Below are 12,678 nucleotides of genomic sequence, written 5' to 3' on the forward strand. Positions count from 1 at the left end.
GCGCACACCACACTTCCTGGCTAATTTTTAAAATAATTTGCTGTAGAGATGGGGTCTTGTTCTGTCACCCAGTGGCGTGATCATAGCTCACTGCAGCCTTGAACTCCTGGGCTCAAGTGATCCTCCCATCTCGGCCTCCCAAGTAGCTGGGATTGCAAGCACATGCCACTGTACCCAGTGATCCTTCCCATTTTCAATACTCATCTCCATGAAGGTGACTTCCAGTTCTAAATCAGTCTTTCCTTCCTCCTTCCACATAGGCAGAGAGCCCCTCTGACTCTGTCTCATAAACTCTAGTCCACTATTCTAAGTGCCGAGTGGGCATCTGTGTTTGGGTGCCCTTCCAATGCCTCACATGAAACATGTACCACATACTTGCACATCTTTCCAAGCCCCTAAGTCTGCTCTGATCTGTGACTGTGGCTGTGACCTGCTTTACCTTTCCTGCCTGGACATGAGGACATACGCATGTCCCTGGGGCATGCATAATGACGACCTTCTTCCATGTGTCTTCCACAGTGACAAGTATAGCACATTATGAACAAAAGATACTAAGACAAAATTAATTATATTAAGGCTTATGATGGGTAGCCTAATGGTGCTAAACTTCTTTTTTTTTAAAAATGTTTTATTTATTATTTATTTATTTTTGAGACGGAGTCTCAATCTGTGGCCCAGGCTGGAGTACAGTGAGGCAATCTCAGCTCACTGCAACCTCCGCCTCCCAGGTTCAAGCATTTCTCCTGCCTCAGCTCCCAAGTAGCTGGGATTACAGGCGCCCACCAGTGTGCTCGGCTAATTTTTGTATTTTTGTAGAGATGGGGTTTCATCATGTTGGCCATGCTGGTCTCGAACTCCTGACCTCAGGTGATTTGCCTACCTTGGCCTCCTAAAGTGCTGGGATTACAGGCATGAGCCACCATGCCTGGTCTATTTTTTATTTTTAAAGTTGCTTTACTAGCTTTATGTATCACTCTCACCACTATTTATGGAACAAAAAGTCATATAACATTTTCAAAACACACAATCTAATCTTCTTTCAGCACTTGCACTCACTGAAGACAAGACATATGCTGGTCTTCGTCACTCTGTGCTGGCTGTAAAAATATTAATACCTTTTCATTGTTTTTCAGGGAAGAGAAAGAAGAATGGGGCAGTTACACCTGCCTGTTCACTATCTATTCTTGCTTACCACAAATAGATCGTGTGTTTTGAGGTAAGAACTCAATGAAGAATTCTTTTTATCCTACTGGAGGAGGGCATTCATTTTGGCAACTTAAAATGTGTGAACCGGCCGGGCGCGGTGGCTCACGCCTGTAATCCCAGCACTTTGGGAGGCTGAGGCGGGTGGATCACGAGATCAAGAGATCGAGACCATCCTGGTCAACATGGTGAAACCCGGTCTCTACTAAAAAATACAAAAAATTAGCTGGGCATGGTGGCTCGTGCCTGTAATCCGGGCTACTCAGGAGGCTGAGGCAGGAGAATTGCCTGAACCCAGGAGGCGGAGGTTGCGTTGAGCCGAGATCCCGCCATTGCACTCCACCCTGGGAACCAAGACGAAGAGTTCGCCACAAAAAAAAAAAAAAAAAAATGTGTGAACCCATGAGAAAATGTAATACAAGTACAATTTCTTCCTGTACACAGTTAGACATGGACTCTGCATGAGGAGGCATTTAAAAAAAATCAGAATTCCTCTGGCATCCTGGAAATATGGAAGCGACTATATAGCTGTGTTGGAATGTTACCATCTTAAAAGGGGCCGTTTCTTGAAGGTATTCACTACTAGAAAAATCTAACTTGCTCCTTATGGTTAATAATTTGTCTTGAAGTTAAGTGCACACAACAGATTTCTTTTATACATCTGATCCAATGATTACAGTTAGCAATTTAAATCTCACAAGTAAGTTTTTTGTAGGTGACTTCGGTTTGTGACCTGCTCTCAAATCTGGTCCAAGATCTGAAGGGTAAACTCCTTGCAATTTCCTAGTTCTGTTAAAGAACTGAAGACTCAGGGCTGCCACTGTTGGGAAGTGGTTTATTTTTGGTCATTGTCTAGTGTCTGTTTCCCATGCAAGACAGCAAGTTACAGAAGGCAGGGGTCCTGACTGTCTTGTTTATTACGGTATTCCTAACACACAACACCAGGGCTGGCACAGAGAGGATGTCTAATTATTACCAACTGCCTGGCTTTGGGACAAGCACCAATAAAAACTGTGGAGTCAAACTGTCAGTTCATATCCCAGCTCCACCTCTGACATGTAGTGAATATCCTAAAACCTTAGATTCTACCTATAAAATATGAAAAACAGGTCTGTCCTATAGGGCTCTCTATGAAGTCTGAAGGAGCAAATAAATGCAGAGTGTTTAGTTCAGTGCCTGACACATGGAAAGAGTTCACAAGGGAAGTTATTGTTACTATCATGTTGAGAAGAAAGACATCTAACTGTAACCCAGATACAGAGCATGTAATAGTATGAGATGCTATTTACAAAGGGACTTTCTTTCTTTCTTTCTTTTTTTTTTTTTTTTTGACGTCTCACTCTGTCTCCCAGGCTGGAGTGCAGTGGTATGACCTCAGCTCACTGCAGCCTCCACCTCCTGGGTTCAAGTGATTCTCCTGCCTCAGCTTCCCCAGTAGCTGGGATTACAGGTGTGCCACTGCCTGTAATTCCTATGGGAATTCACTATGTTGGCCAGGCTGGTCTTGAACTCCTGACCTCAAGTGATCCACCTGCATTGGCCTCCCACAGTGCTGGGATTACAGGCATGAGCCACCATGCCTGGCCCATGAAGGTGCTTTTGACAACACAAATTTTGCATATATATGTATTTTCAGTGAGTGTGGAGTTCTGGAATTTTCTTTTCAATGAAAGTCCTGGATTACTTTTGGTTTTTCCCTCCACTGTGACCTCTTTGATGAGCAGGTTTATCCTTAGTAAGGGAGCCTGGCCCAGGCCACTCAAAAGGCTTTGTTTCTCTTTTCTAGGTAGGACCAACAAACTCACAGAAACTCCTTCAGGAGTTCATTTAAGAAAGACTGTTTATTTCTATTCATTTTCCTTGAACTGAAGCCATCTATGCCCCTGAAGTGAAGGAGGCTAATAAACTATTTCAATCCATCTTTTAACTTCAAAATGTTATTTTAAAAAATCCACGTTCAAATGATTTTTTTTTTTTTTTTTTGAGATGAAGTCTTGTTCTGTTACCCAGGCTGGAGTGCAGTGGCATGATCTCGGCTCACCACAACCTCCGCCTTCCAGTTTCAAGCAATTTTCCTGGCTTAGCCTCCTGAGTAGCTGGGATTACAGGTGCACACCACTGCACCCAGCTACTTTTTTTTGTATTTTTAGTACAGACGAGGTTTCACCATGTTGGTCAGGCTGGTCTTGAACTCGACCGCAGGTAATCCACCCGCCTTGGCCTGCCAAAGTGCTAGGATTATGCCACTGTGCCTAGCTGATTTTTTTTTTTTTTAAAGAATGGAGTCTTTCTCTTTTGCCCAGGCTGGAGTGTAGTGGCTCAATCATAGCTCACTGCCTCATACTCCTGGGCTCAAGGAATCCTCCTGCCTCTACCTCCTGAGTGGCCACCACGCCTGGCCTTTCAGATGATTTTAAAACAATGCTTACTGTGTCTATTAATTTTAAACCCTAGGATGAGCTCCACCTAGCCAGCCTGTGTTGAAGAATCAGAACCTCAAGCCATATTGCAATAAAAGTTCCAGGGTTAGGAGGACTTGTGGCTTTTCCTCAGGACACTGGAGATTGCGTCACAAGGAGGACAGGTCCTGGGAGCGTGGTGGAAGCCTGAAGTCGAAACCCTCCACTCTGGCTTTCCCAGCGCGCCCCTCCGCAGGCCACCCCCAGCACGATAAGGGCCCGGTCACCTCCGCAGCATGGTCAGGATGTCTGTCATGCTGCGCACACGCTTCAGGAGACTGTCCAGCTTATGTGGCTCTTCCTTCAGAAACCGCACGGCCTCCACTTCTATGCGCAGGATTGCTCGCATCTTGTTTTGCAAGGTTGGAAATTCTCCTGCAGGCCCAAACCAGCAGGTGAATTGGAGGAGAAAAAGCCAGAACAACAACCCTCATCCCACGCTCCGATGCTGGACAGAGAGATGCCAAGTTCACAAGCCACAGGGCGGCTCACATATCTCCAGGTGGCAGTGGCTTAAGAGCACAGAAGAACAGTGGACAAAGGCACCTTGGGTAAGGGCAAAGGCTCCTCTAGGCCTGTTTCCTGTCTGTGTATTTGGGATAAAGCCAATTGACCCTAAGGGTTATCATTACTTTTTCATTTGACGGATTGATGAGGTCTTACTCTGACATTCAGGCTGGAGTGCGGTGGTGTGATCAGAGCTCACTGGAGCTTCAAACACCTGGGCTCAAGTGATCCTCCTGTCCCAGCCTCCTGGATAGCTGGGACGATTTAGGTGCTGCACTCCACCATGTCCAGCTAATTAATTTTTTTTTTTTTTTTGAGATGGAGTCTTGCTCTGTTACCCAGGCTGGAGTGCAGTGGCATAATCTTGGCTTACTATAACCTCTGTCTCCTGGGTTCAAGAAATTCTCCTGCCTCAGCCTCCTGAATAGCTGGGACTACAGGTGTGTGCTACCATGCCCAGATAATTTTTGTGGAATTACAGGCATAAGCCACTGCACCTGGCAAAAAAAAATCTTTTTTTCTTTTTTTAGGGATGGGGCCTTGTTATGTTGCCTGGGCTGGTCTTGAACTCCTGGCCTCAGGCAATTCTCCTGCCTTGGCCTCCCAAAGTGCTAGGACTGCAGGTATGAGCCACCATGCCTGGCTATAGGTTTTTTTGTTTATTTTTTGGTTCTTTTTTTTTTTTTTGGAGACAGGGTCTCACTCTGTCACCTAGGCTGCCAGGCTGGAGTGCAGTGATGCAATAATGGCTCACCACAGCCTTGCCCTCCCCAGGCTCAAGAGATCTTGCCACTTCAGTCTCCTGAGTAGCTGGGACCACAGGCACACACCGCTATGCCCAGTTAACTTTTCTATTTTTCTTTTGTAGAGATGGGGGTCTCTCTACATTGCCTAGGCTGGTCTTGAACTCCTGGGCTCAAGTGATCCTTCCTCCTCGTGTTTCTGATGAGTTTGGCACATGCATCCCGGTGCACTGTAAGAGCTTTGCAAAGAGAAACTGTTACTAGAATCAATTAGTGTGAAATCTTATAACACCCACTATCTTATCAGCTCCAAGAAGATAGAGATGTTTGCCTACTTTGTGCTGTGGCGTATCCCAAGTGCCCAGAACAATACCTGGCATGCAAAGGTGTTTAGTAAATACTTACATGAATGAATCCTTCTTTATGTGACACACTTTAAAACACCCCAGGAAAGGCGTTCAGACTCCTCGCCCCCAGCAGAAAGCTTACCTTTCAGGGTAGCTACAGCCTCTCCCACTTGACGCAGGAGGAAAGCCCCATCTTCCACATCTTTCAGAGTAACTGCTCGGCTGGCTGATGTGGAGTCCTTCTTCAAGTCTTCAACAAAGTCTTCCAGCTCACTGTGGGGAGCAGGGACACCAGCACGTAAAGGTGAACATGAGGCCTCACAGAGGAAGTGCAGGGGCCAAGTGCCCATCTCAGCCTCTGATTCTGTACCGTGCCCCAGCCCCTCCCCTGCCTTTCACGTGGTGGGGGGGCAGGTGCTCATCTTGGTACAGTGGCTTGGAACGTTTTGCAGTGGTGTACGGCAGGTACAAGGAGGGTTTTCCAGGGAATCTTCCACGTTGGCCCAAGGGATGATTGTGCCTGGCTAACAGAGGACTCAGTCTTTATATTCAGTGGATGGATAGGTGGGGTGGGGGAAAGAGAGAGAGAGAGAGAGAGAGAGAGAGAGAGAGAGAGAGAGAGAGAGAGAGAAATAGAGAGACCAACCTGCGGTGCAGCAAAACAAGCAGCCCACATTGGTTAATATCAGGCTTCTCGACTTTGGCATTTGACATTTTGGGGCCGTGTAGCTCTTTGTTGGGGTGTGGGAACCTGTGCATGGTAGGATCTGTAGCAGCACCCTTGGCTTTCATCAGCTAGATGCCAGTAGCAACCTTACCTACCCCAACTTGTGACAAACCAGAACATCTCCAGACCTAGACACTGTCCAATGTCCCTGGGGAACGGGGAGCAAAACTGCCCCTGAATGAGAACCTCTGGTTTACACTGACTGTCCCATCAACAAGGATGAACTTTCTTCTCCAAGCTTCCAAGAGAAGAATGACTGCAGAAAATAAAAATGATGACAGATGTGGTGTCTGTGGATAGAGGGGGATGCTAGCTCTAAGAGAGGAGCTTGAGGTCTCACCCTTGAGAAAACAACCATCTCCTTGAGCGCATTATTAACCCCATCCTAAACACCTATAAATCTACAAAGAGAAATCTCATCTCTCAAGGAAACAAGGAAAAAGAACTTTCGGGAATGCAAACCACTAGGGGGCAGTAACTGAACAGCGATTCCACCTCCTGGAGCCCGGAGTGTGCAGCCAGCAGCGGCAAGAGAAAAAGAAACGCATGGTGTCATCTGCAAACAGATGGCCCTCAAAGGCCCCTTCCACTTAGGTGGGCAAGTGGATGGAGCTCTGGATCATATGGCAGCTGCGGGAGGGGCTCAGGCAGGATGCCACATGTGTTCAACAGGATCCCAGGGAAAATGACAAATTCCTCCTCTGCGAGAAGTGGGATGGAGTTTTTGGTGCTGTCTTTTATTCTGTTATGAAAAATCAACCAAAATTGCTTGTGTCCATTTCAGATGAAATGATGCTACTTCAGGACCAGAGGGGGAAAGCCGCATCTGCTCACTGTCCACGCCTGTGAACTATGGAAAGGGGTCCAGTGTTCTGTGAGCACACCCATGGGAAACTTCCTACAGCTAATGCATTCTTGACACGAAGAGATTGTGCTACCCCACAGAAGGGCTCTAAATATGATAACTTCATGTGGAAAAGTTCTTTTCCATTGCATAACCAAACAGAATGACTTCCCTGCATTGACCGGACATAGTGTCCAGTCCTGCAAAGCTTTGCTGGAAGAGCTAAGACCCAAATATTATCCTGGTTCCGTTAACAACCAACATGTCTGTCAGTGTGTAATTAACACTGCAAGAAGCTGTCATCTGACTCAAAGTCAGTCTACCTAGAATTCTGCTGTAATCTCTTCTGCACCATCTGTGTCTTGGATTTCATAACCCTGCACACAGAGACTCTTAAATGTCACAGCTTTCTGGAATGTACAGAAATGTATATTGATACGGCTGTATACAACCATGCCACCTCTTTGCAAATGTTTATGACACCTACCTTAGATAAAACATTACAAATCAAATTTGTTAATTCAAACGTAAAAGAGACATGGGGCTAAAATGAATGCAGGAAATACATTTTTAACATGGTAATCAATAAGACTTTTGAAATATCAGCTACACTCCACAGAATGTCAAATAGTCACAGATGACAGTTTATAGTATTCTGTTTGTTTACATTGCTTTTCATCCTAGCTTTGTTAAAAAGAAGCACATAGTTTGTTGGAATATATTTCCCCTGACTATTAGTAGAAGACCAATTATTATTTTCATGTAGAAATTATCTAGACCCAATTTCTTTTCATAGTTTTATTTTTTGTAGACAGAGTCTCTCTCTGTCACCCAGGCTGGAGTGCAGTGGCCTGATCTTAGCTCACTGCAACCTCCATCTCCCAGGATCAAGTGATTCTCTTGCCTCAGTCTCCTGAGTAGTTGGGATTATAGGCCCCCATCACCATGCCTGGCCAATTTTTGTTTTTCAGTAGAGATGGGGTTCTGCCATGTTGGCCAGGCTGGTCTCAAACTTCTGACCTCAAGTGATCCACCCACCTGAGCCTCCCAAAATGTTGAGATTATAGGCGTGAGCCACCGTGCCTATAACCTCAGCCCAACTCTTCATAGTTTTAGATCCAAATTTCATCTCTCTGTCTTCTGAATGGCTCACCAGTAATTCAACCTAACATGCTCCACAAGAAGACTTATATTCTAGTGCCTGGAAGAAGAAGAAGGAGGAGGAGGAGAAGGAGGAAAAGGAGAACGAGGAGGGAGGGGGAAGGAGAGAGAGATATCGCTGTTCTGATATTCCAGAGTTGAAATTTCTGGCTTTTTAAAAATAAGCTCCTTTTAAATATCAATACACAACAGATGTGAATTTTGGGGTACCTGTGATAATTTAGTACATATAATTTGTACAGATCAAATCAGTGTACTTGGGATATCTGTCACATTAAATATTTGTCTTTTCTTCATGCTGGAAACATTCTAGTTCTTCTCTTCTAGCTATTTCCAGCTGTCTTTTATAATCTGCTCTCTTGCCATTCAGATCTATCCATCCCATCAGTTAACCTACTTTATATCTTATAGAAGGAAAATTTACACTACTATTATTAAAAGGATAATGTACATAGATATGTTTAACCTTTTTTGAGACAGGGTTTTGCTCCGTGACCCAGGCTGAGGTGCAGTGTTGCAATCATGCAGCCTTCACCTGTCAGGCTGAAGCCATCCTCCTACTTCAGCCTCCCAAGTAGCTGGGACCACAGGTGTGTGCCACAATGACTGGCTAGGGTTTATTTTCATTTTTAATTTTTATTTTGTAGACATGAGGTCTCCCTATGTTTCTATGTTGCCCAGGCTGGTCTTGAATTCCTGGACTCAAGCAATCTTCCCACCCCAGCCTCCCAAAGTGCTGGGGTTATAGACATGAGCCACTGTACCTAGCCAAAAGGATATATATTTCAAAAGGTGTTTTAAAGAACATTACTGGCACACATCACCATGGCCGGCTAATCTTTTTGTATTTTTAAAAGAGACAGGGTTTCGCCATGTTGGCCAGGCTAGTCTCGAACTCCTGACCTCAGGTGATCTGCCCACCTCGGCCTCCCAAAGTGCTGGGATTACAGGTGTGAGCCACTGTGCCCGGCAAGGATATGTATTTTAAAGAAGATTTAAAGAAGAATCTGGAGACCTAGTTTCAGATAATTGGGCTGTCACAAAAACATTTCAGACAAATAACAGCCTTACCCACTCATGGTGGGTGATTAGCTCTGTCTATAAACGTGTGAACTAAGTTGAATTTTGGAAGCTATTTTGAGATGTGGATGAACAGCAGCCTAATTTGATTTATTAGGAAAAGAATAACTCAAATTGATGTTTTTTCCCTCTAGACTGCTGAGAGGGACACTCTAATTTTAATCAAACACTCTGAGTTGGCAACCAGGACGATACGAGCCACAGCTCCAACAGGAGAGAGGTGATAGAGCACAGCGCTTTCCATCATGGAAGCTTCTGCTCATTATGGCCATGAGAAGAGTTCACAAACCGCTCCCTTATAATCCCAATTTGAGAGATTTAAGCTTTCCAAGAAACAAGAGAATTATCAACACTGGAGAAAGCCCTCAAAATTGCTATTCATTATACTAAAAGGTGAGAGAGTTCTATGATAAATCTTCATTGCATCACAAAACAAACAATTACCATAAAAGATGTGGCTGCCTGGTGAAGGGGGAGTAATAAAACTCTGTTCGTTTCAATAATAGGATTTGATAGATGCTTTCAATAAGAACCTTAAATAACATTCATAACAGCCAAGGAGGCATCTTTCATTCTGGGTCAGATACACTTTACATTTAAATTCTTCTTTTGCAATTTTAACTACAGTTGATTAATAGGAAGATAATTTTAGTGCTGTGTTATTTTGGCCATTAGTTTTAATTTATTGAGATGAAATATAGGCTTCCCATTTTTCACTGGGTTTGGCCATTTACTCCTTTTAATTTTGTGTGTTGCTGAGCCCTGGAGGAGAGTATAAAAGCTGCAACTCTCTCTATTTTATTTTTTTAAGAGACAGGATCTCACTTTGTTACCTAGACTGGTCTCAAACTCCTGGACTCAAGCAATCCTCCCACCTCAGCCTCCTAAGTAACTGGGACTACAGGTGTAAATGACCATGACCAGCAATGCTGCAACGTTTAAAGAAACTCAGTCACCTGAGGACCCCTGAATTTCCTGGGCCTCCATGGACAAGTGCTGAAGTGTCCAGGTGTACCAGCATCAGCAGAACTCTAACTTATACACAGTAGGTGCTTAATATTGAGAGGGCAAGACCACCAACAGGGAAGAACCTCCTTCTCAGCAAGGATAGTTTTTCTTTGCAGGTGAAACAGCTCAACATGCAAGTGGCTGGCACTCACCGCAATTTCTTGACGATCTTCTCTTCCTCGTGAAGATATTTCTGTCTCTCTTGTTCCACGAGAACGCGCTGTCGTTGCACGGGATCCTCCAGTCTCTTCATCGTTTCCATGACTTTGCCACTGATTTCCAGTTCAGCCTTCTTCATCATCGCCCTCAGCAGCTCCTGGTTCTGCAGCTGTGAACAGAAAAAAATCAACCTCAGTGGGATCTGCCTGCCTGACATCGAGGTGGCTGAATCCCTCGAAGTCTTCGGAGTGCTTTGGATAGACAGTCCTGCAGCTGAATCTTTACTTATTTCAATGAGAAAGGAAAGGGAGCAAAGATTGTACATAATATTGCTTCTTTACCAACTTCTGAGTTTTAGCAGCCAACTGACAGCCAGACTTTGCCTGCAAGACAAAGGATCCTTTTTCTACTCTGGTCAATGCATCATGGACAACATGTATAAGCTCTCATTGACATACCTTTACAGGGAGCAGCACAGGGCACCTGCTTTGGAGCCAAGAAGACTTTGGGTCAAATCCCGTACTCTCTCCCTGGCTCACTGTGAGAGTCTGGGCCCATTATATAGACTCCCTTGGTCTTCGTTTTCTTACTTCTAAGGATAGAGAATCTATTTTCCTTGGCCATTCTTGAGGGTTGCATGAAATATCACTTGGTATAGAATGGGAACTTAACACGTGGTGATTTGGCTATGAAATACATCAGTATCAGTTCATAGAGGGTCCATGTCCTTCTCGTTCATATGGTTCCATGCACCAAGTACCACGAAATCACAGACCCTTAAAACACAGGACTTTGATGTTGGCAATGATAATGATTCTATGAGCCCAGGTCTCTTGGCAATCCATGAATTTCTCTAGATTGGCAGTAGGCTACCTGTATAGAGAAGATCGCAATTTCCATACCGTTCTCAGAACATTCTTGTTTCTCATCCCAGAGAATATAGGAGGTGGGAGCTTTATTCAGGCTTCACAGGAGTCTAGTTGAATACTTGAGTCCCTGGAGCTGGACAGTTTTCTAACAGCAAATCCGTCAAGTGAATTCACTCAATCAGCCTTTGTAACACTAATTATATTATGACTGTGTATTATCCCTAAAGTTCCCTTGAAATATCATTTAACAAATTTCAATGGTTTCCTTTGTTTTCTGGCTTCATGGACTGGTTTACAACAAACATAAATCATCTCATGGGGGTGATGATGTCTTTGTCAACTGTCCATTATCCATGTAAATTGAGGGGAAATGCAATCTGACCATGTCACTACCTGCTTAAAACCACATCATGCCTTCTGTTTTCCCTGAATGAAGATAAAACATTTCAACACAGGCCACAAGCAGAACCAACATTAAGTCCCAACATCAGCACTGCATGGTGATGAACTGGCCTGCGGGGAGAGGCTGCCTGGATTCAATTTCCAGTTTCACCACTTAATAGATGTGTGACCATGGGCGTGTCTATCTAAAAAACCTCTGTGTCTCTCCAAAAAAGGGGTAGTAATATCTCATAGCTCGTAGGTTGGTCATGGAGACTCAGTGAGACAATAACATAAAGTATCTGGTACCAATCTAGACCTCAGTATATACCAGCCATTGTGATCAGGCAGCATGAACTGGCGGGTGGAACCTGCGGTTTTGTCTGGGAGGGAACCACATAGAAATGTGCCACTTTTGGTTACTTTCTTTACAGGACTTATGATCATGCTCTCATACCACTTTTGCTAATGTCTTTTTATTGTACTCTTAAAAACTGCAGTCAGTCACTATTTTGCTACAAGGTACCGTTTTTTTTTTTTTTTTTTTTTTTTTTTTTTTTTTTGAGAAGGAGTTTCGCTCTTGTTGCCCAGGCTGGAGTGCAATGGCGTGATCTTGGCTCACTGCAAGCTCTGCCTCTTGGGTTCAAGCAATTCTTCCACCTCAGCCTCCCATTTACAGGTATGTGCCACCACGCCTGACTAATTTTGTATTTTTAGTGGAGACGGGGTTTCTCCATGTTGGTCAGGCTGGTCTGGAACTTCCGACCTCAGGTTATCTGCCTGCCTCTGCCTCCCAAAATGCTGGGATTACAGCGCGCCTGGCCAAAAAGCACCATTTTAAAAGACAGTGCACAGGGAACAACATCCTCCCAAGTTCTCTCTGGTGACAGCCTATCCTCCAGGCCCTGGGCAGTCTGATCCTTTCCCTTGTGGCTAATCTCCCTCCTTGCACGTACCCGGCACTCTGCTCCAGCCATACAACATCATTTCAGTTCTGCTTAGAGACCAGGGGACCAGGGACTAAGCTCTCTCTCTCTCTCTTTTTTTTTTTGAGACAGAGTCTCACTGTCACCCAGGCTGGAGTGCAGTGGCACGATCGCTGCTCACTGCAACCTCCCCCAGACTCCTTTTTGGCAGGCCTTTGCACCTGTTATTCCCACCTCCCAGAATGCTCTTCCCTCCACCTGGTT

General features: G+C 44.7%; 1 protein-coding gene across 29 annotated transcripts in view; it reads right to left on the reverse strand.

Moving 5' to 3' along the window:
• Nucleotides 1–12,678, reverse strand: part of KIAA1217 (KIAA1217 ortholog) — a 495,122-nt gene that overhangs the window by 24,734 nt on the left and 457,710 nt on the right. For all 29 annotated transcript variants that reach the window (XM_032244105.1, XM_032244082.1, XM_032244104.1 and 26 more), the window contains 3 exons: nt 10,232–10,407; nt 5,402–5,532; nt 3,890–4,037 (listed from right to left, as the gene is read on the reverse strand). In XM_032244105.1, the coding sequence (XP_032099996.1) occupies nt 3,890–4,037; nt 5,402–5,532; nt 10,232–10,407 (455 nt within the window). The remainder of the gene's footprint in view (nt 1–3,889; nt 4,038–5,401; nt 5,533–10,231; nt 10,408–12,678) is intronic.

Source organism: Sapajus apella, unplaced genomic scaffold, assembly GCF_009761245.1.
Source record: "Sapajus apella isolate SASKATOON/1434 unplaced genomic scaffold, GSC_monkey_1.0 scaffold53, whole genome shotgun sequence".
Taxonomy (NCBI): domain Eukaryota; kingdom Metazoa; phylum Chordata; class Mammalia; order Primates; family Cebidae; genus Sapajus; species Sapajus apella.